Genomic DNA, 18,292 nt, shown 5'->3' on the forward strand with positions numbered 1-18,292 from the left:
AACGAATTGTGTATGACAACCAGGCCAAGCCACTCCTACAACAAGATTTTAATGTCATTTATCTGGTGCACCTCAGTGGAGATCAGGTGTTCAGCAGCAGCTGTGGTGGTGGTCAGCCCTGGCATTGCAGGACAGACCAGGTGATACTCCCCAGCACAGCCTGCAGAGTACATTCCTTCTCTGCCTGCTTCTGTGCCTGACCTTGCCAAGCAATCAAGGAGATGTTTTATTTATTTATTTTAAATTAGCATAATATAGTTCAGCAAAGGTCAGTGCCAAGAGTAACATTTTATGTGGAAAATGAAATGCCTCCTTGAAAGAACAGATCCATAAGGTCTGTCAAGGGCTGGTTCCTGCTTTTGAATTTTAGGTAACTTCCATTCAGCATTTCCGAGTGTTTAGCATGCAAACCACAGTTGTGCTCTTTCCAAAGGGAATGTTTACTAAATTAAGCATTAAAGGAATATGAAAGATATTCTCTGTTTTAATGATACTTAATTAGAAATAAAACATGGAAATAGATTAAAATAATTAGTCTTAATAAGCAGTAATTGCCAAGTCTTGTGCAATAGAATAGCCTTCTCAATGTAGAGGTGGAGAATAATGATGCTGTGGAGCTACTAATAGACACTGATTTAAATATTAATTTTACTTGTAAAGTACGTGTAAGTTGTTTTTTACTTAGGCTACATGGTCCTAGCCACAGAGATCCTTGTGTGCTTACTATCCATCAGGATAGCATCCATCCTCCTATCCACAAATATATGTTGGATCAAGACTATCTGAGGCAATGACAAGTAAAGAGAAGAAGTAGAAGTTTACCCTACACACAGAGAGGCTGTTTGTCTGTACTGAGAGCTCAGTTTTTGTTTCAAGTCTGCTTAGTTTTAAGTCTCAGTGCAGAGGTAGCTCCCTACATCCCTTTCATCATCTAAAGCTCACTGAGCCAATTCTCATTCTGAACTTCTATTAACAAAAATTCCAGCACAGTGAAGAGGCAGCAAGTGTTGTTTGGTGCAGCTTGCCACTGTAATTCTGTGCCCTATCAGTAAATCTTCTGCAGTCCATTTTAATTGGGAAAATGCTACAGCCAAATTTAAAAATAATCTTATAATTTTATATGAGAATTTCAAAGTGTTTTGATGAATGCAGGAAATTCTTTTATACAGCAATAATGTGGTGTTCCTTGCATTTGAGTCCACAGAAATGAGCAGGATCCTGTAGACAAAAACAGCAAATGGATTGATAGCTGTGACAAGAGATCCCTCAGTCCCACCTACATCCCCCAGGCTTGAGAAGGCAGAAAATTGAAGATTTTCTGCTGAAAGATTGGCCTATAGAGGAGGACAGCAAAGTATCAGCAACTAAAAGTCCAAAGAACAGCCAAAGTTGGCAGCTCACACTGGTCTTCAGAACATAAGAAAACTGAGACCATCCCTTTAAGGGGGCCAAGAGTAAGCAACCCTTCCTCTCCACTCTCTATTCAGTGAGTATAACTTCATCCTGTTTAGGCCATGGCTTGATGGCAGAGTAAATGCAACACTATGGCTCTCACTGAGATCAAAAATGTCAAGACTGTAGCACAGAGTGATGAGTCTGGTTCTTTTTTTGGCTTAAATTAAATTGTTTAAAAAAAATGTTGACAAGGTTAACTTGGTAAGCTTTACACCAGATCAGATATCGCCTGCCTTTGCAGTTGTAATGATACTGTATCAGGTATCACCCCTCTTCCTTTAGCTACTGTAAAAATACAAAACCAACCAAGCACCGAAACCATGCTTGGGCTAAAACAAAATTGTGTGCCTGCATCCGTGCTGAATCAAATTTATATTAATGAGTTGATCTGACAGTGCACCAAAGTAACATTCAGGATCCTTGACCAACAGCCTTGGATGCCAATGCAATCTAGATAGCATCAGTGTCTCCTCGGTTTTGTGTGATCTATAAATCTATTTCTGAGTGGTTTTCAGCCATAAAGAAGACACTTTGTTTTGAAAGGGTTACAGTACATTCAGTGAGGGATTCTGTTGTTCATAGCTCCTGAAGGAAAAACTGGCACCAAACCTGTTGGGCCTGCTGGCTATCAGGGCTGCCAATCGAGGGAATTAATGCATCCCAGCAGCCTAAAGAGCCTTCACGCCACTGGGACTGATCCCATCCCAGGCAAGGAGAGTGCTGCCATCCTGTAGTGCATGTTCTGACGGGGACTCCAGGAACTTGCCAAAAGTCTTGGAGAGCATTCCCTGACACCTTGTGAGGCACCTTGGCCCTCACAGCAGCAGCAGCCCGGGACAAGGGAGCCATAGCTGCCTCACCTGTGGCTGGTTGAACCTGTCTGGCCTGGGGGAGGCTCCAGTCCTGGCTTTCCTGCCTGACCTACTACAGTGCAGCCAGACCAGGGAAGGACAGCACTGTGACGCTGGCCCAGCAAACTCAGATCCTTGGGGCCTGTCCCACTCCGCCATCCCTGCCCTGCACAGGAGCTGTCAGTGCTCCTTGGGCCCAGGGGGCACTGAGAAGTGTCCCAGAACCACGGAATATTCTGAGCTGAAAGGGACACAGAAGTATTGAGTCTAGCTCTTAGCCCTGCACAGGACAGCCCCACGTGCCTGAGAGAGCATTGTCCACATGCTGCTGGAACTCTGTCAGGCTTGGTGCTGTGACCACTTCCCTGGGAACCTGTTCCAGTGCCCGAACATCCTCTGGGTGAGATATCCAGCCTAAACCTCCCCTGACACAACTTGAGGCCCTTCCCCCGGGTCCTGTCCCTGGTCACCACAGAGCAGAGATCAGTGCTGCCCCTCCGCTTCCCCTCAGGAGGAAGTTGCAGACCACAGCGGGGTTTCTCCAGGCTGAACCAGCCAAGTGACCTCAGCCACTTCTTAAATACCTTCTCCTCTAGACCCTTTGACATCTTCGTAAGCCTCCTCTGGACACTCTCTAATGGCTTTATCTGTTTCTACTACCGTGGCGCCCAAACCCGTCCCCAGCCCTGAGGTGAGGCCGCCCCTCAGAGCAGAGCGGACACTCCGCTCCCTCTCCGGCTGGCGATGCTGGGCCTGCTGCGCCCGGGGCACGGCTGGCCCTCCTGGCTGCCCGTGTCACGGGAGGGCTCTGCTCCCCACAGGGCCTGTCAGGCAAGAGGCTGCTCAGAATTGAACACCCGGGAAGGGAAGGGCCAGCGCGCCCCGTCCTCTGCGCTACCGCCGGGACCCAGCGGGCGGGAGGACCCAGTGCCAGCGCCCAGGGCGAGCAGCACAGCCCGGCTCGGAGCGGCTCCGGGCTCCGGTGAGGGGCCCGGTCCGAGAGGGGCGGTCAGGGGCGGTGAGGGGCCGGTCCGAGAGGGGCGGTCCGGGGGCGGTGCCGGGGCCGCCCCCGCCGGGCCCGCCCGGCCCTCCCCTTCCGGGCCGCCCCCCGCCCGCCCTTTCTCTCCGCCGCGCCCGTGCGGAGCAGCCGCGGCCGGGCGGCCGCCGGGACCCGCCCCGCCGGCTCGCCGGGCACCTGCTCGGGGCGGAGCGGCGGCCGCAGGAGCGGCGGGAGCGGCGCCGCAGGCGGTGAGTGCTGGGCCGGCGGCGGCAGCGCGGGCGCGGCGGGGCCTGGTGAGGCCCGGCGGGGGGCGGGGGCCGGGGCCGCGGGCAGGGGGAGCCGGGGCCGCCGCGGTCATTGTCCCCGTCAGCGCCGCCGGGAGGGAGCGGGCCGGGGAATCGGGGCTCCGCCGCCCTGCACCGCGCCCAGCGAGGGCCGGCGGTTGGCCCGGCCCGGCCCGGGGCAGGAGAGCGGCCGTTGCCGCCCGCGCTCCCCGGTGCGGCTCGGGCTGCGGCCGGTGCAGCGGAGCGGAGCGGCGGGCCCGGGGGCTCGGCGGGGATCGCTCTGCGCCCATCCTGGCCCTGCTGGCGGCGGGGCGGCCCGGAGCAGCGGCACCCGGACCCGCCTGTCCCGTGTGTGCGGTGTGTACAGAGCCCGTGTGCGGTGAGCGGGGGCCGGCAGGAGCTCTGGCAGGGCCCGAACAAAGCGCAGGGCAGGGACACACAGCCAGGTGGCCGCGGGGCTGCCGGCCGGGCCCCCGAGTGGTGACTGTGCCAGAACAGCCGTGCTGCTGTGAGCCCTCCGGGCCGGCAGCACCGCAGAGCCGGGGTGGCTGCTCGCTGTTACTGTAAGGACACCTTAGAGGTGAGCACTGCATAAATACCAGCAGTCCCTGTCTCCAGCAGTTTATATGTTGTCACACCGGTTAAAGTCTTCATAAATACTTAGAACGGTGCAGATTTTGTAACTCAGTTTCAGCATATCTGTGATTTAGCTTATTGTATTTTCCCCGTTGAGTCAAGACAAAGCAAGATGAATTGATTCCAATTTGAACAAATCTGTGGGTTTTAAAAGATTTTTTTTTAAAGTGATTTAGTTGATTATGCACAATTTTTTTCATACACATCTGAGTGGGTGGCGATGTCTCATAAGGAGTTGGTGATAGCAGTCTCCTCACTTGGCTCAACTCCACCTGGGACAGCAACACCCAATTTCTACTGCCATTCTTAAATGCCCCAAGTCACTCATTAATATAGTTTAGATTCCTGAGTTGTAAGGGTTTAAAACAAAGGCTGCTCAAATTGCTGGGAGATTTTAATTACCTGCTTACTTTGTGTGTTTGTGGACCTCAAGGAAAAGGGAATCTTCTGTGAAAGTCTTGCTGGGTGTGGATGGCTGGAGGAAGAACAGGGAAGAGGATGCCAGGAAGGGAGGGGAAGGAATATGCAAAAGACATGGAAGGATCTTTGGTGAAGGATGTCCTGTTGTGGCAGCCTGACACAGGGCTGGGCAGAGAGGGGCAGGGCACACGAGTGACTGTCTTTCCTTTTGAGGATTTTTCTGGGTTTTTTGTTGGTTTATTTTTAATATTGGCATTGATGAGGTGAAATGAAATTAATTAACTTCCTTTAGTGACACACCCTGTTATCCTGATAAACTGCTGTCTATCTTGAGTGTCCATGCACTCCTCCACATCTGCCTTCAGCAAAAGAACTGGTATTTCTGCCGCTGCTTTTGTAAGAGTCATCAAACCAACTCTCTGTGTGCCTGTGCTGGGACAAGATGGGCCTGATTTTGGTGCAGTCTTGGCTTGTGGGTGTTCACCTGTCAGGAGGAAGCGTAGGCTGGGTTGGTGTTGCAGGCAAGCCGGTGAGGGATGTGGCTGCACACAGCTGGGTTTGCTTTTCCTCTCAGGTGGCAGCATGTGCTGCTGTCTGCAGGGAAGGAAGGAAGGAAACATGCCAGAGTCTTCCAGCAAAGATGCATTTCTGTGGTGTGACTGGGGAAGGCAGCCTGGACTTCCCAGCCTCCTGGCAATGCTGCTCTGCAGCACCGCTGATTCTGAATAATTAAGGGTCTTATTTTGGTTTTCTGGTGGTTTTGTGACACCAAGGTGAGAAGGCAGAGGTTTCCATCATGGTTTGTATGTTTTGGAGAGCTTTCAGTAGGCAGGAAGTTGTTATGGTCTATCTCTAGGACTGACAGAAGCAGTTTTAATGTGCTTCTGGTGTCCCCTTAGAAACTGGTCAGCAGATGTGGCTGGGTATGGTGCTGTAACATTTCAAGCTCTGTACTGAACCAGTGTTAAAGGCCTCTAATTCAACACATTATAGAAATGGCTCACTAATATATTTATGGGTTGGGTTTTCATTGTGTAAAAAAAAGTTTGAGAGTGAAATACCTTATTTATTATGTGATACAGATTTATCCTGCTCAGTCTTTCCAAGTTGGCATTCTAATCTGTTCTTTTGCAAAGGTGAGGCATTGCCTGCTAATTAGTGTAATTAAATGGGTCGATTTTAAATGAGAACTCACTGAAAAGTTATATGCTCTGTAGACCTACTCAGTTATTTTTACTCCTTTGCTCAGATATGCAGGCACAGGGGAATATTTTCTATGTTTCAAGGAATTACTTAGAATTTGTTAGGTGGTCCACTAAGAAATTCTGTATGCTTGAGCTAGGCCTGTACTTTCTGTACTAGGTCTTCATCTTACTGTGAGTGTAAGGGGGTACAGTCATTTTTTTATCTCCATTTGTGTAGCAAGCAGAGGAGAGTGATCCCCACATGGTGCCCCTGCATGGCACAGTCACCTCACCAGCGTGAGGGCTGGTCGTCTGTTAACAGTCCTTGGCATGGGGATACAGCCTGTGTAAGGCCTGCCTTCCCCAGCTTGTGCCAAAGAAAAAGGATAAAGCTGAGTAGGAAGACAACTTCCAAAACCATGTGGTTTTGGCAGGTTAAAGGGGTGCTTCTGCTGCTGGGGAGGCCCAGTCTCTCATCAGATAAACTGGAGAATCAGAGCTGCTCTCCTTGAGGGGTGTCACATTGAGCAGGAGTGTGGTGCTGCCTCCTGCCTTTGCTGCCCTCCATTCCCAGCTGCTCTGCCTCAGCTGCCTGGGGAGGTGCTGTGGACCAGATCCGGAAATTTCTTAAATACAGCATGGTATGAAAAATAGAGGGGGGGAAAAAAGGATTATCTCTCTGATGATGATGGTGGTGGGGATTTAGGTTGTGAGACTGCAATGCCCTCAGACCTGCCACAAAATATTGTAGAGATTCAAAACATATCCTTGGAGATGTGGAAAGTGCTCCAAGAGTAATAAAAGCTCAGGAGAAGGCATCTGTAATCACAAAGAGTCATTGTTGACTATCAGAGACCTGTGAGAGAACTGAGGATAGAAATTTGGCTCTCAGTCATTTGCATTGATCTGTTACCTGCTGTGTCGTCTAAAAGAGGGAATGGTTTAGAAATCCCTCAGCCAAGTTTCATTTATCTCAGCTGGGTGTGTGCCCTTGACTTAAACTTGACTTAGCTGTTCTAGCATAGAGCTTTCAAAGCTGTCACACGTGTCCTTCCCTGAGGTGCTGTGCCTTGAGGTGGGAGTCACTCCGTGTGCTGGCAGAGCTGAGTTAACTGTGGAGATGGTACTGAAGCATGTCGAGGAAGCATTGACTACAGAAATCCTGTTGCAGGCTCAGAAACATTGAGACTGGTTTGCTGGGAGAAGTTTCTCTGCTTTTATACTTTTATACTTTTCCCTGAGTACATTTGGTGTTGGAGGTGATAAGATTTGCCTTGGACATGAATGGGCTAGAATGTGCCAGGCGTGTGTTCTGCTTGGACAGTGGCTGAAGTGGGCACTGTATGGGACAGCCTTTGAATCAGCTCTTAGAACCTACACAGTGGAGAAGTTGCCAATCCTATACTTTTCATTTAAGTGCAGTTTCATGGTGTAATTGACTTTCTGTATTGCAGACCAAACAAAACAAAAACAAACAAACAAAAAGCCTCACACTTGAAGTCTGGATTGTGGCTAAGCTTTTAATTAGATTGTTTCTGTCAAATACTTAGTTGTCCTGGTATTGAGAGTCTTAATTCCTGGTTTTTCTTTCATGACAGATGCTGCAGCAATACAGACTTTGGTGTGTCTCTTGCAGCTTCTGATTGATCCCCGCCTAGAAGGCAGTCAGTGAAAAGCTTGGAGCTGCTCAATATCTTTTTTGGGTGAAGAGAGAATAGTGATGTGGGTAGTTTTTACAGCAAGAGTCAGTGTCAGTCTTCCTGTGGCTGTGGGACCCAGCCTGTGAGACCTGCTTGTCCCTCTCTCCTCTGCAGGGTTTGTGGTGATGGTCAGACAATCCCTCCGAAAGGGGAGGGGGATGACTTCTTCACTGTAGGTGAAAGGATTGAAGAGCAGCTCCCCGGTGATGAGCACTATTAGCACTGATTTGCCATTTATGTGTCCTGAATAGGGTTTCTTCCATGATCTGTTCCATGAGATGATGGAAGGCACCAAAAAGTCATGTAAAGCAGTCTACACATTTATAGTCTGTTCAAGGAGAGTTAACTGCTTCTACTCAGTCTGTGCTGTTACCTGCAGGGTTTTAGCTGTTTGGGGCTTGCTGATTTTTGGGCTCTTTGTATTAGAAAGAGTTTTAGTTCTCTTCTGTGCAGCTGGATGATTGCAGTCATTTGTGATTTCTTGTTTCATGCTGAAGAAAGTCAGGAGATAGAAGATTGTACTATTCAGGAGAGCAGGTTGTCAAAAATTTATAGCCTTTCTGAAAGAACATGTGTTCTGGCTGGCACACCTCATATGATTTCTGGTCATTTTTGAGTTACTTGTCTGAAGATTCTCCTTCCAGGTTTGTAGAAGAATTTTGTACTTGTCAAAACACTAATATCCCAAGGGTGGAGTCAAAGGAGAGCTGTTAGCAGGCTTGAAGTCATTTCTCCCAAGAGGGAAGTTGTCTGAGTCCAGTTCCAAAAGTCAAGGGAAAGAAAATAAAAGATGGGAGTCCCATTAATATTTAAAAACTATCTAAGCACAGTTACTGATAACTCTTCCAATGAGTCACTTATTGTTGCAATGTAACAGACACAAGCAGCACTCTGAACCTAATAATGCTACTTAGCTAAAAAAATAGTTCTTCATGTTTTCATAGTGACAGTGTCTCCCAAAGTGCTGCAGAACATCTTGGAGAGATTCAGAGCCCAGAGCAGCCAGGTCCTGGCACCTCTGCTCCATCACGCCCTGTCTTTTCAGAAGCACCTGCATACCTGACTTGGAAACTGCAGGGCTGTCAGGTTGTAAAATCCCTCTGGGCCCCATCCACACAGGCCCAGGGATGTCCAGAAATGTGAGGGCTGAATTAGAACCTTCAGAGAAACTAAAATACATAAATCCACACAGACTTGAGGTAGAAATACAAGTTTAGTTTTAAAAAAGTAGAGAATTTTTAAAGTGCCTTAAGCAAATAAGAGACTGAATTGGTTAGTAAGAAAAGGACCTAAAACCTAGATTAAAGTTCAGTAGCATTGCCCTTTGCAAAGTTAGTTAAGCTCTAGACACAACGAAAACAATGTAGCCTTGCTAAATGTTCCTAGATAGAACAGATAGCGTTATATAAGTAGAATTTGTGTAAGAAATTACGAATAGTGTCACACATCAATCTTATCTTTGGATAGGTCCAGTAAGACTGTAGAAAATTTGTGTTTAAGCCTGGTTGGTTAAAAATAGAATAAAATGCACTGCTTTGAGAATGCTACCAGGCACTCCAAACACTGATCACAAATGCTGCTGTTGCCGCTTCTGCGGCTGCTACTGATAAACGCTCACAGAACACAGATTATGGGTGCTGTCACTGCTGCTTCTGCTTGGGACTTGGGGACTTTATGTTAGAAGGCTTTCTGCATGCTGGCATGGACTGTAACAATTTTGCTTTTATGAAGCTGATTTTAGCGATGCAATAAAGGACTTCTACTTTTACAACTATCCATCTTCTCTAGTCTTCAATGAGGACGTGCATAGGGCCTTCACATGATTCGAGTAATTCTGCTACAGACAGGCTTGCTGCCTGATACCATCCTAGAAAAGACTTGCTTTTGGTATGGAACCATATTGCTGGTCTAGTTGAGGTGACTTAAACCTGGATTTAGCAATGTTTACAAATTCTGTATAGATTAATTTGTGATTCTGGTGTAACACATGGGAGTCTTGTTGGGGGGAAGTGTCTGCTGCCTTTATATGGTGTGTTTCTCTGTGGGGAAATCATATTGCGTGGGTCATTTTTAGGAGGTGTGTTGGATGAGCACTTCTTTCCACTAAACAAAAAGAATGTCATCATTGGAAATTACAGCAGTCCTCCTTATCCTAAGGCAAGATCTAGGATGTGGTGTCACAGTCTTTCTCACGGTTTTGGATATGATTGTTTAGCCAGTCTCGAAAAAATAAAGAATTGTTCGTTATGTATGCTCAGTTTCTGGCTTTATCAGTCTGGCAGATCAAGTTCTGTACAGATGGTTGGGTGGAGTGTAATGGTACTTTTGTCTTTTTGGTGTCTACTTACTCATTTGAAAATTAGGAATGAGTTTCAGAACTGAAGGGAAGGTAGGAAGAAGGAATTTGATCACCATGTAAAACACTGTCACTTCTAAAAGTTTACCAGAAGAGATGGTGGTAATGAATCTTGGAAACCTGTGGGACATGCACCACATTTTGAAATGTGTTACCCAGGGAATGTTTTGTTTTGGTGTGTTTTTTTCGGGGGGGGGAGGGAGGGAGGAGTGTTTCTGAAATGCTGTTTTGTAAGGTGTGGTTCTGTGGGTGAAAACTATTTTGATCACAGTATTACTTTTCTTTGAAAAATAATGAATACTGACATCAGAGCATCATATCTAACTTCTGCTAGTATGACCTCCATGTAAGCACAGGGCCTGAAGCCAGTTCATGCTGTGCAGTCCTCAGATACATGTCTTTAGGATATGAGAGGTGGTGATAACTTCATATATGAGAGTTCAGAGAAGAAGTGCTTTATCTTTTCTTTGGGGTACTTTGGGGTTGGATTCTTTTTGCTTCACTATCCCTTGCAACAATTGCAACTTTGTTTTGTTACATGAAAAGATTGACTGTGGAGCAAAAAAATAAATTCTAGAGGTTTTTCTTCAGAGCTAAGCTATTGCTGCATCTTGCAAATAAATGTCTGGTTAGCTTATGGTGCAAATTAATGAGCAGTTTCTAGTTCAGGAGGTGGCTTGTCTAAAGCTTGCCTGTGGGGTAGGCAGCAGAAGTATGCTGAGAGAGTTCCTCTCTTAAGATACTACTGTTTCAGCCATGAGGTAATCATACCAAAAAGTCCAGTATAGCAAGGAGTGATACTTTGTTTGAGCAGCCAGTGTGACTGGGGGTGTGAGGCGCTGGGTCAGGCATGTGGGTGCACACTACTTCAGGTAGTGCCTTGAAGGTTGTGTGCTTTTCTCCCTTCTCAATTTCAGTTCATCAGGCAAAAGATTTAGTTAAAGGAATTATTTGAGCACTGGGAGTGTCAAACAGGCCATACTTTGCTAGCTCAGACTAGTTTTCTGTCTCCCTGAGTGTCTGAACAAATAATTACAGAAAATACCATAGCATATATAGAATGGCATTGACCTGGGTGTATTCATGGTTGGTTGTTCATTAACTTTAGAGCTGTTGATAGATCTGGTTTTGCATCTATATTTCTGGCCTTTAAAACATTTTGTGGGAGTTTAAAGCTGTAGGCATGAGTATGTGGTCCAAACTTCAGTTTTTAAGTGGTTACCCATTAATTTCATTCTGCTTTAATCCTTTGTGTTTGCTAAATAATTTTCACTCATTTAATTGCTATTCACCAGTCACATTACTGGTGAGTTTCTATATACTTTCATCACTTTTTTTTCAAAGTTCCTAGGGGTTTTTTTTTGCATTCTTTCATAGCTTTTATGAGAAGGGTTGCAGGGAGCTGCCTTCAAGAGTCAGGAGCAGCACTTTGTCATAGTGCATCCATTGTATATTTAGTGTCTACCTTGTAGGCTATTAACAGGTGAAGTACAGCAATGAGAAAAATTGATGTTTTGTACCTGGTTTGATTTGGATGGAGTATGTGATGACCTAGCAGTTAAGATTTGATTGAGTAGTTAAAGCTTACAAGAAGTCTGCAACCACGTAAAAATTTTGGTGTACATGATGAATTTGAAGTTCACTATATATGTAGCTCAGAATATAACTTGATGCAAAAACATTTTCCTTTATAAACTTCATTTTTAAAGCTGTCTGTTTCTCCCCTCTATCACCTACAGCATTCAACACATACTAATATGTTTTTCATTGCTGCAGCTTGCTTGGGAGTTTATGAGCATTTAACAGCAAGTTGAATAGACAGCATCACAAAATGGAGAGAAAAATAGAACAATGATCAAATACTTAAATCTTTATAAAGATAATATACTGTGTTTTAAGATCAGCAACTAGAGAAAAAATGGTTGCTTGCCTTAAAATTAGTATTAGAAATTTACCTTTTACTTAAAAACATCCTGAAAATATACCTCACCCTGACTTTGATGCTTCTAGTATTGCACATGTTAAAAAAACTTCCTGTTGCAATTTGTAATCAGACTAGTAAATTATATCATTTTTACAGCTTCAAGAAACTCATAAACACGTGAGAGAAGATGACAAGGTCTAGATCAAGATCTCCACGATGGAAACCAAGGTAAATATCTACAGCTTGTGTTCTGAAATTTAGCTTTGTATAAGGATTTGTAACTCAGACCTAAAACTTGCATTAAAGAAAGAAAGTTGCATACAAAATTGCAATTTGCAAAGTGTGTTTTGTAATTTGTAGTTTATTGTACAAGCTGAACACCTGTAATTTTTTTTTCTGGCTCGTGATTTTGTTACAATTTCTTTTAAGCTGAAAGTGGGTTGTTTTTGCAGTCTGTCAAGAACCTTGTTCCTCTTTTGTGTTCCGTGATTTACAATTACCTTAAGCACAAAATCCAAGCTCCAGACTAGTTAAGGTTATTTTTATGCAAGCACCCCTTGCTCGCTTCTGTTTTACATCTTGGCCTACAGGGAGGAACTGTTAAAAAAAAAAAGTTAGTTTTGGCTTTTTTTAAAAAAGCTTCCAAGTTCAAACACCTTGGACTCACTGAGGTTTGGGGCTGATGTGTAAACTGATCTTTAGCACAGTTAGACATGCCTTGCAGCATAACACAGAGTGAAAACATGTGGAAATGTGGGAGTCGTTGCCCTTCTCCTTGGCCATTAGCCTAGTGTCTTTGACATTTGTCACCAGAATAACATCCAGCTTACTTCATGCTGTGAGTTACCTGCCTCATTTCTAAAACTTGCAATTTGAGGTGCTGAAACCAGGAGGGTGGAATGCAGTTTCAAGCTTTTGAGAATGTGAAATTACTGCTGATTTTAGGTATCCCTTCAGAACATACTAAGTTGTGATAACCAAGACCAAAGGAGTTTGGACAACTCAGAAAAATGTGTGAGGTTTTTTGTTTCTTTTGTTTTTAAAAAGAGAAATCCTGCCTATGTCCATACTAGATTTATAGCTGTGAATGTCATTTGAGTGAGGGCAGCCCCAGCTGTCATTAAAATGCAAGCCCTAACCAGACCAACATGGGACAGCAGCCGCAGTGTAGGTGCTGTTGGAAGTCACCCATTATGGTTTTAGGAACATCTGTGGTTCTGACTTTGAACTCATTTGCAGAAATGGACTAAATAGTTGTCCTAAACTGTTCATTTGCAATACATGCACAAAGGAAATGGCTTATTTCAACTTCTTTTTTGATGTTTTTAATTAAAGGGCATGTCAAGAGTGTGCAGTCAATACCTGAATAGGAACAGAACTGTTATGTCTGGGATTACTTTCTGGTTCTTGTTAATGGCCTGTGCTATTTTTTCTTTATTTTAAGGAGATTTTGGCTAAAAATTCATAACAAGTTACCCTTGTTTTTGTAACTGTAGGTGAAAATGCAGAGCTGAGTCATGCAATTGAATCTTTAATTGCAAAAGCTGCAGTAAGTGTGGAAGTGTGTGTGTATACGTGTGTGAACATGTACATACAGTTATCCAAAAAAGCCAAAGCATCTTTCTCAAACTCGTTTTTTTCTGCAGGAGAAAAGACTACCTGTACAACAAATATTATTTTGTAATGTTTTAGTCTTTCAGTTTTGAAGGTTGTTTTGGTATGCCAAGAAAACCTGAAAAGGCATTTTCCTCCCCTTTTAAATTTCTTTATACACTTTTTTTTCCTTCCCTTTTTTCTCTTCACCCTGAAAAAGATAGATAGGGCATGCTCGAGAAGTGTGAAAATATGGATAACAGTTGTTCTCAGTGTAGTGGAAACTTCATGTAGATGAAATTATTTTTAGTTTTAAATAAAAAACTTCAAAGAGACAAAAATGATTGACTTACTACAACTTCAAGTGGGTATTTTTACTATGAAAACTTTCAACAGAGTAAAAGTAAGCCTGGTACTCAGCCAGAAAAATGCCACTTTGATATCTCGGTGTTAATTTTTTACAAGCTGATTAAAATTATGTACTAAACTCTACTTCCTTAGGAAATAGATGTTCTCATTAAGAAATTGATTCAATTTTATGGAACTACTCAAAGTGGATTTTATTTTTGCTTTAGGTCCTTATCCCCAGCTTTTAGGACTCCAGAGCACCATAGGCAAAGGCATGATCATATTAATTATGACTCTGAATATAAAAGCTTTCGTAAGGACCCAAAAAAGTCTATACCTTGGAGAACAGAAGATGAAAAGTATGGACAAAGCAATTCCAGGTTTGCACCTCATGGAAATAACCACCAGAGAATATATGAACGTAGGTCACCTTCGCCAAACCTGAAAAGAATTCCCATGGAAGATGCTTACAGTCATAAGCCCTACAGAACACATTCATCTGAAAGGACTGAAAGCAATAGGAGATGTCAGTTACCACCAAAATACTCAGAAACACCTTATAAAGAGCACGATCGTCCTTTTTACCAGCACAAAATGGAGGATAGATACATGTTCGATCACTACAAAGTCGCTGGAAATGAAAAAGGAATGAAACCTTTTCATAGACCGTTAGGGGCTTCATGCAAACTTGAAAGAAAATGGCATGAAGATGACTTGAGGCACCAGAGGTTACACGAAGAGAAGTATGGTCAGTCACCTAGAAGAGTTTCTGATGAATTTACGGCAAGGAGCTCTTTACAGAAGAGGTATAGGAATAAAATAATTAAACCCTGGGTATTGTGGTGTAAAGCCTCAAGTGAAAGTCTATTTTCATTATAGTTGAAGATATCCACCTTGAAACACCTTGGCCACTTTGTAGTTTAATTATGGGTGACTGGTAGTAGTGAAGTATTTGTCTTTTAAGTAAATCATATTGCTGGCTAGAGTGTGAAAGGATAATATTTCCCTCTTAAGAGCCCCTGCACATCTGTACCTTGGCGTGAGGGATTATGGGTTAACTTGCCACGCATTCTGCTGTCCAACATTCTGCACATATAAGTTCTCACTTTCTTCTCTAGTGCAAGTGTAAATTGCTTTATGTCAACACAGGTATCCTGAAGATCACGATTACAGAGAATATGGGCACGCGTCTAAAAGGGCTAAGGAAATGGAGAGGTATGACGCTGGAGATGTAGCAAGAAATTCCAAGTGGAAGCAAGAACGTTCTTTTCCACCCTGCCAGGAAAAGGAGGAGCAAAGATATCCGGGTGTCCAGTCCCACCGGTCGGCTGAGAGGGAGTACCTGGGGGGGTCTGTCACCAAGATAGCCTATGAGTACAGTCACAAACGGCGCAGGCATCCCGAAGGGGAAAAGCCTTTCCCAGATGACAGAGCTCAGAAGTACGTGAAGCAGGAAGAGCAGAAGTACAGCTCTTCCAAGGGTGCACGGAACAGCAAGGAGTTGGATTATTTCAGTGGTAGCAGAGCGAGGCGGACTGAAGAACGGCACGTTGAAGAAGCTGTTAAATACAGTTCAAAGAAGGGCTGCAATGCTTGTGTTAACTCTTCCAAAACAGATGTTGAGTTGAGATATTTTAAAAACAAACTGAATGAAAGAGTGAGGAAAGATGGGGAATTGAGGAAAAATGTAGATTCTTCCAATAGCCAGCGTGATGCAAGTCATACTGTTTCAGATGTGAAAATGTCAGATGCCAACTGTATGAGAGAACATCTCACAGTCAAAGTGGATATGAAGAAAATGGTGACCAAGTACAGGTATTGGTTTTCTTTCACCTCTGCTTTCTTCCTGTGTCTTCTCCGTTTATGGGTATTGGAGGGAAGCATGGTTTCTTTAGGAGGTAACCAGGACAAACTATGATTCTACCTTTTTAGTTTTATTTCTTCTAAAATGGTAACTTTCCTGTCTGGGCAAGTTAACTATTAAACCTCTATTAAAATAACAAATAAAACCAACCAACCAACAAATAAAACCAGCCAAAAAACCAAAAATGTTTTATGGAGATGTAGGAAGTAGAAAGAGTAAATATGCCTGATACAAACCTGTAGTTAAAAGTTGGTTATGATAAATAAACGTGTTGTTTTTATTTAAAAATAAAGCCCTCAAACCAAAACCCAAATGGAGAAAAGCTTAGTCCTGTGCTTTCGTCTGAAATACAATGGCATTTTTGTAAACTGTCTTCCCTTGTTTTTTAAAAAAGTCAGCTAACCTTTAAATGCATAAATCTCAAGCACATATTCAGATGTTCAAGATCTCAAGTTCAGTAAAACTGCCAAAAATGAGAGATCTGAGTTGTCGTTTATTGTTATAGCAAAGTGGCAACCTGTTGAGGCATCAGAACTGAAGACCAGTTGAGTCTGCTTAAAAATGTCTTCTGTGTAATACTTGTGTCTGCATTTAGTGTTCTCGGTGCTGGCCGCAATGGAAGAAAAAGTGGCAGTACTATAAAATTTTAGATGATAAATACATAGTAGAGAGCAAGCAGCTTGGTTTTGATAGATTCTTGCAGGGTTTTCTGGTTTGTTGCCTTGTTGTTGCAGGCCATAATATCTTGTATTGGTAGTAATTGCTTTTGGAAGAAATTACTTTCCTTTCCACAATTATCAACTTTCATTTTAAAGGAATTTTGGCTCTTGTCCCAGATAAAACATCTATATAAATTTTCTTCTCTTTGCACTATTTCAAAAATATGTAATGCAAAGTTACAAAGACAAGTTACTGCACCTAAGGGGCTAATGTTAAAGACTGAGGAAAGGGAGGTGAAGTAATGCCCGTTACCCACAGTTGGACTAGGATGAGGATTTGACTTCCTGAATGATAATGTAAGGAAAATTGTTGGGTTTTGTTGCAAACCCATAGGATGATTCCCCTATTTAGGAGCCTACTACTGCTGTTCTGAAGGTCATGCACAATGGACACGGTAGTTATTTGCAGACCAAAGAAACTGCTGCGTTGATTACAGCTAACTTAATGTATGGACAGTTTGCTTCTGGAGCCAAAAGTGCTAAACATTTTTTTTCAAAGATAAGAACACTAATTTTACAGAAGCTGATGACTTTGAATATTCATGCTGCCTACTTTAAGCATTTAAGAAACATTCGACTTGAAATGACTCAGCTAAGAATAATTTCTTTATAAACCTGGGGAGCAGGTAGATAATTCAAATATCTAAACTTGAGGTTGCTTGGATTCCTTCTTGCGTTCATTTATTCCCAGTTTGCTAGGGGAAAAGAGATGATTTCTGGCATCTGCTAGAGGCTATTTCTGATACAATTTTTGTATGGCATTCTAGTCTTGTATGCTTCTAATACAGTGTGGCCAGGCACATGATCATTTTGCAGAATGGACAATTAAAAGTCACCATCCTAAAAGCTTTTACATGAGCTCTTATAGTCTTTAATTTATCTTTTAGAATGACAAGCATTTTCCTTGCAGCAAGAACAGCAGTGCTGTTGAAGTGTTGGCTTTCTTGTCAAAATAATTTTTGAGCAGCAGTGCAACCATTTGGAGTGTAAACTTACTTAGAATGAGTAAAAATTTACAAAAAGGTGGTAAGCACGTTCTTGAGTTCACACACTGCTACTGAAACAGTTTCACTGCTGTTTCACTAGGCTGAAGTGATGATTCAGTTCCTAAAGATGTGAAACTTTTTTTCTTACCTCTGAACTGTTCTTGGAAGTTGCCTGGTAGATCCTTATAAACAAGACACAGGCATAATTGCCTTTCAGAATTAGTCTAAAAAAGTCTGTCAGGATCTTCATTTTATCTAGATTTGATAATCTAGTTGAATTAAATTTAAAATTCATAAATTTTGTATTGCATACCTCGCAGAAACAAAGATTCCTGAAAGTGAAATTATCTCTTTATATTTTATTATAGATTTTCTTCCTTATGGCCTTACTAGTTTTTTAATTTAAAAAAGAAACAAAATGAGATTTTGACTTTTAATCCCATTTATTCCTAAAATGAACTCCTTAATTTGTTTTGTTCTACTTGTCTATTTCAAATTTTCAGATTTAGATATTTGCTTTAATTTATTTTTTTTGTTTTTAAATTCTAGGACTGCTTCTAGTCACACTACAGAGAGACAGATGTCCCATGATCTGGTTGCTGTTGGCAGAAAAAGTGAAAATTTTCATCCAGTGTTTGAGCACATGGAATCTGTAACACAAAACGTTGAAAATGATCCATCGAAAGAATTTACTCAGGAAATAATCACAATTATTCATCAAGTTAAAGGTGGCTGTAATATTTGGAATATATGTATGTGTTTATGTATATGAATTGGGAGAATATGTATATGTTTCTGATTACTAAACCCAAAGCTGATAGTTTACATATTATGTCCTAAGTCTCTGGTGTTTGCCATTGGCTTCATTGTTATTTTGGCTTCCTTTTGTATTGTTTAAGGAAACTGAAGGTTGAGGACTTAAAGTAGTTGGGTGGAGGATGACTGCAGGAAGGTTTCAGGCCATAACTGAGG

At 43.0% G+C, this 18,292-nt stretch overlaps 1 protein-coding gene across 1 annotated transcript in view; it reads left to right on the forward strand.

Annotated features, from left to right (window-relative positions):
* Positions 1-3,519: 3,519 nt before the first annotated feature.
* Positions 3,520-18,292, forward strand: part of BCLAF3 (BCLAF1 and THRAP3 family member 3) — a 33,522-nt gene continuing 18,749 nt past the window's right edge. Inside the window, exons 1-5 of the mRNA XM_083855045.1 lie at positions 3,520-3,554; positions 11,967-12,038; positions 13,979-14,557; positions 14,901-15,566; positions 17,870-18,048. Coding sequence (XP_083711171.1) covers positions 11,998-12,038; positions 13,979-14,557; positions 14,901-15,566; positions 17,870-18,048 — 1,465 coding nt within the window. The 5' untranslated portion in view covers positions 3,520-3,554; positions 11,967-11,997. The remainder of the gene's footprint in view (positions 3,555-11,966; positions 12,039-13,978; positions 14,558-14,900; positions 15,567-17,869; positions 18,049-18,292) is intronic.

This window comes from Zosterops lateralis (assembly GCF_965231275.1).
Source record: "Zosterops lateralis genome assembly, chromosome: 2".
NCBI lineage: Eukaryota > Metazoa > Chordata > Aves > Passeriformes > Zosteropidae > Zosterops > Zosterops lateralis.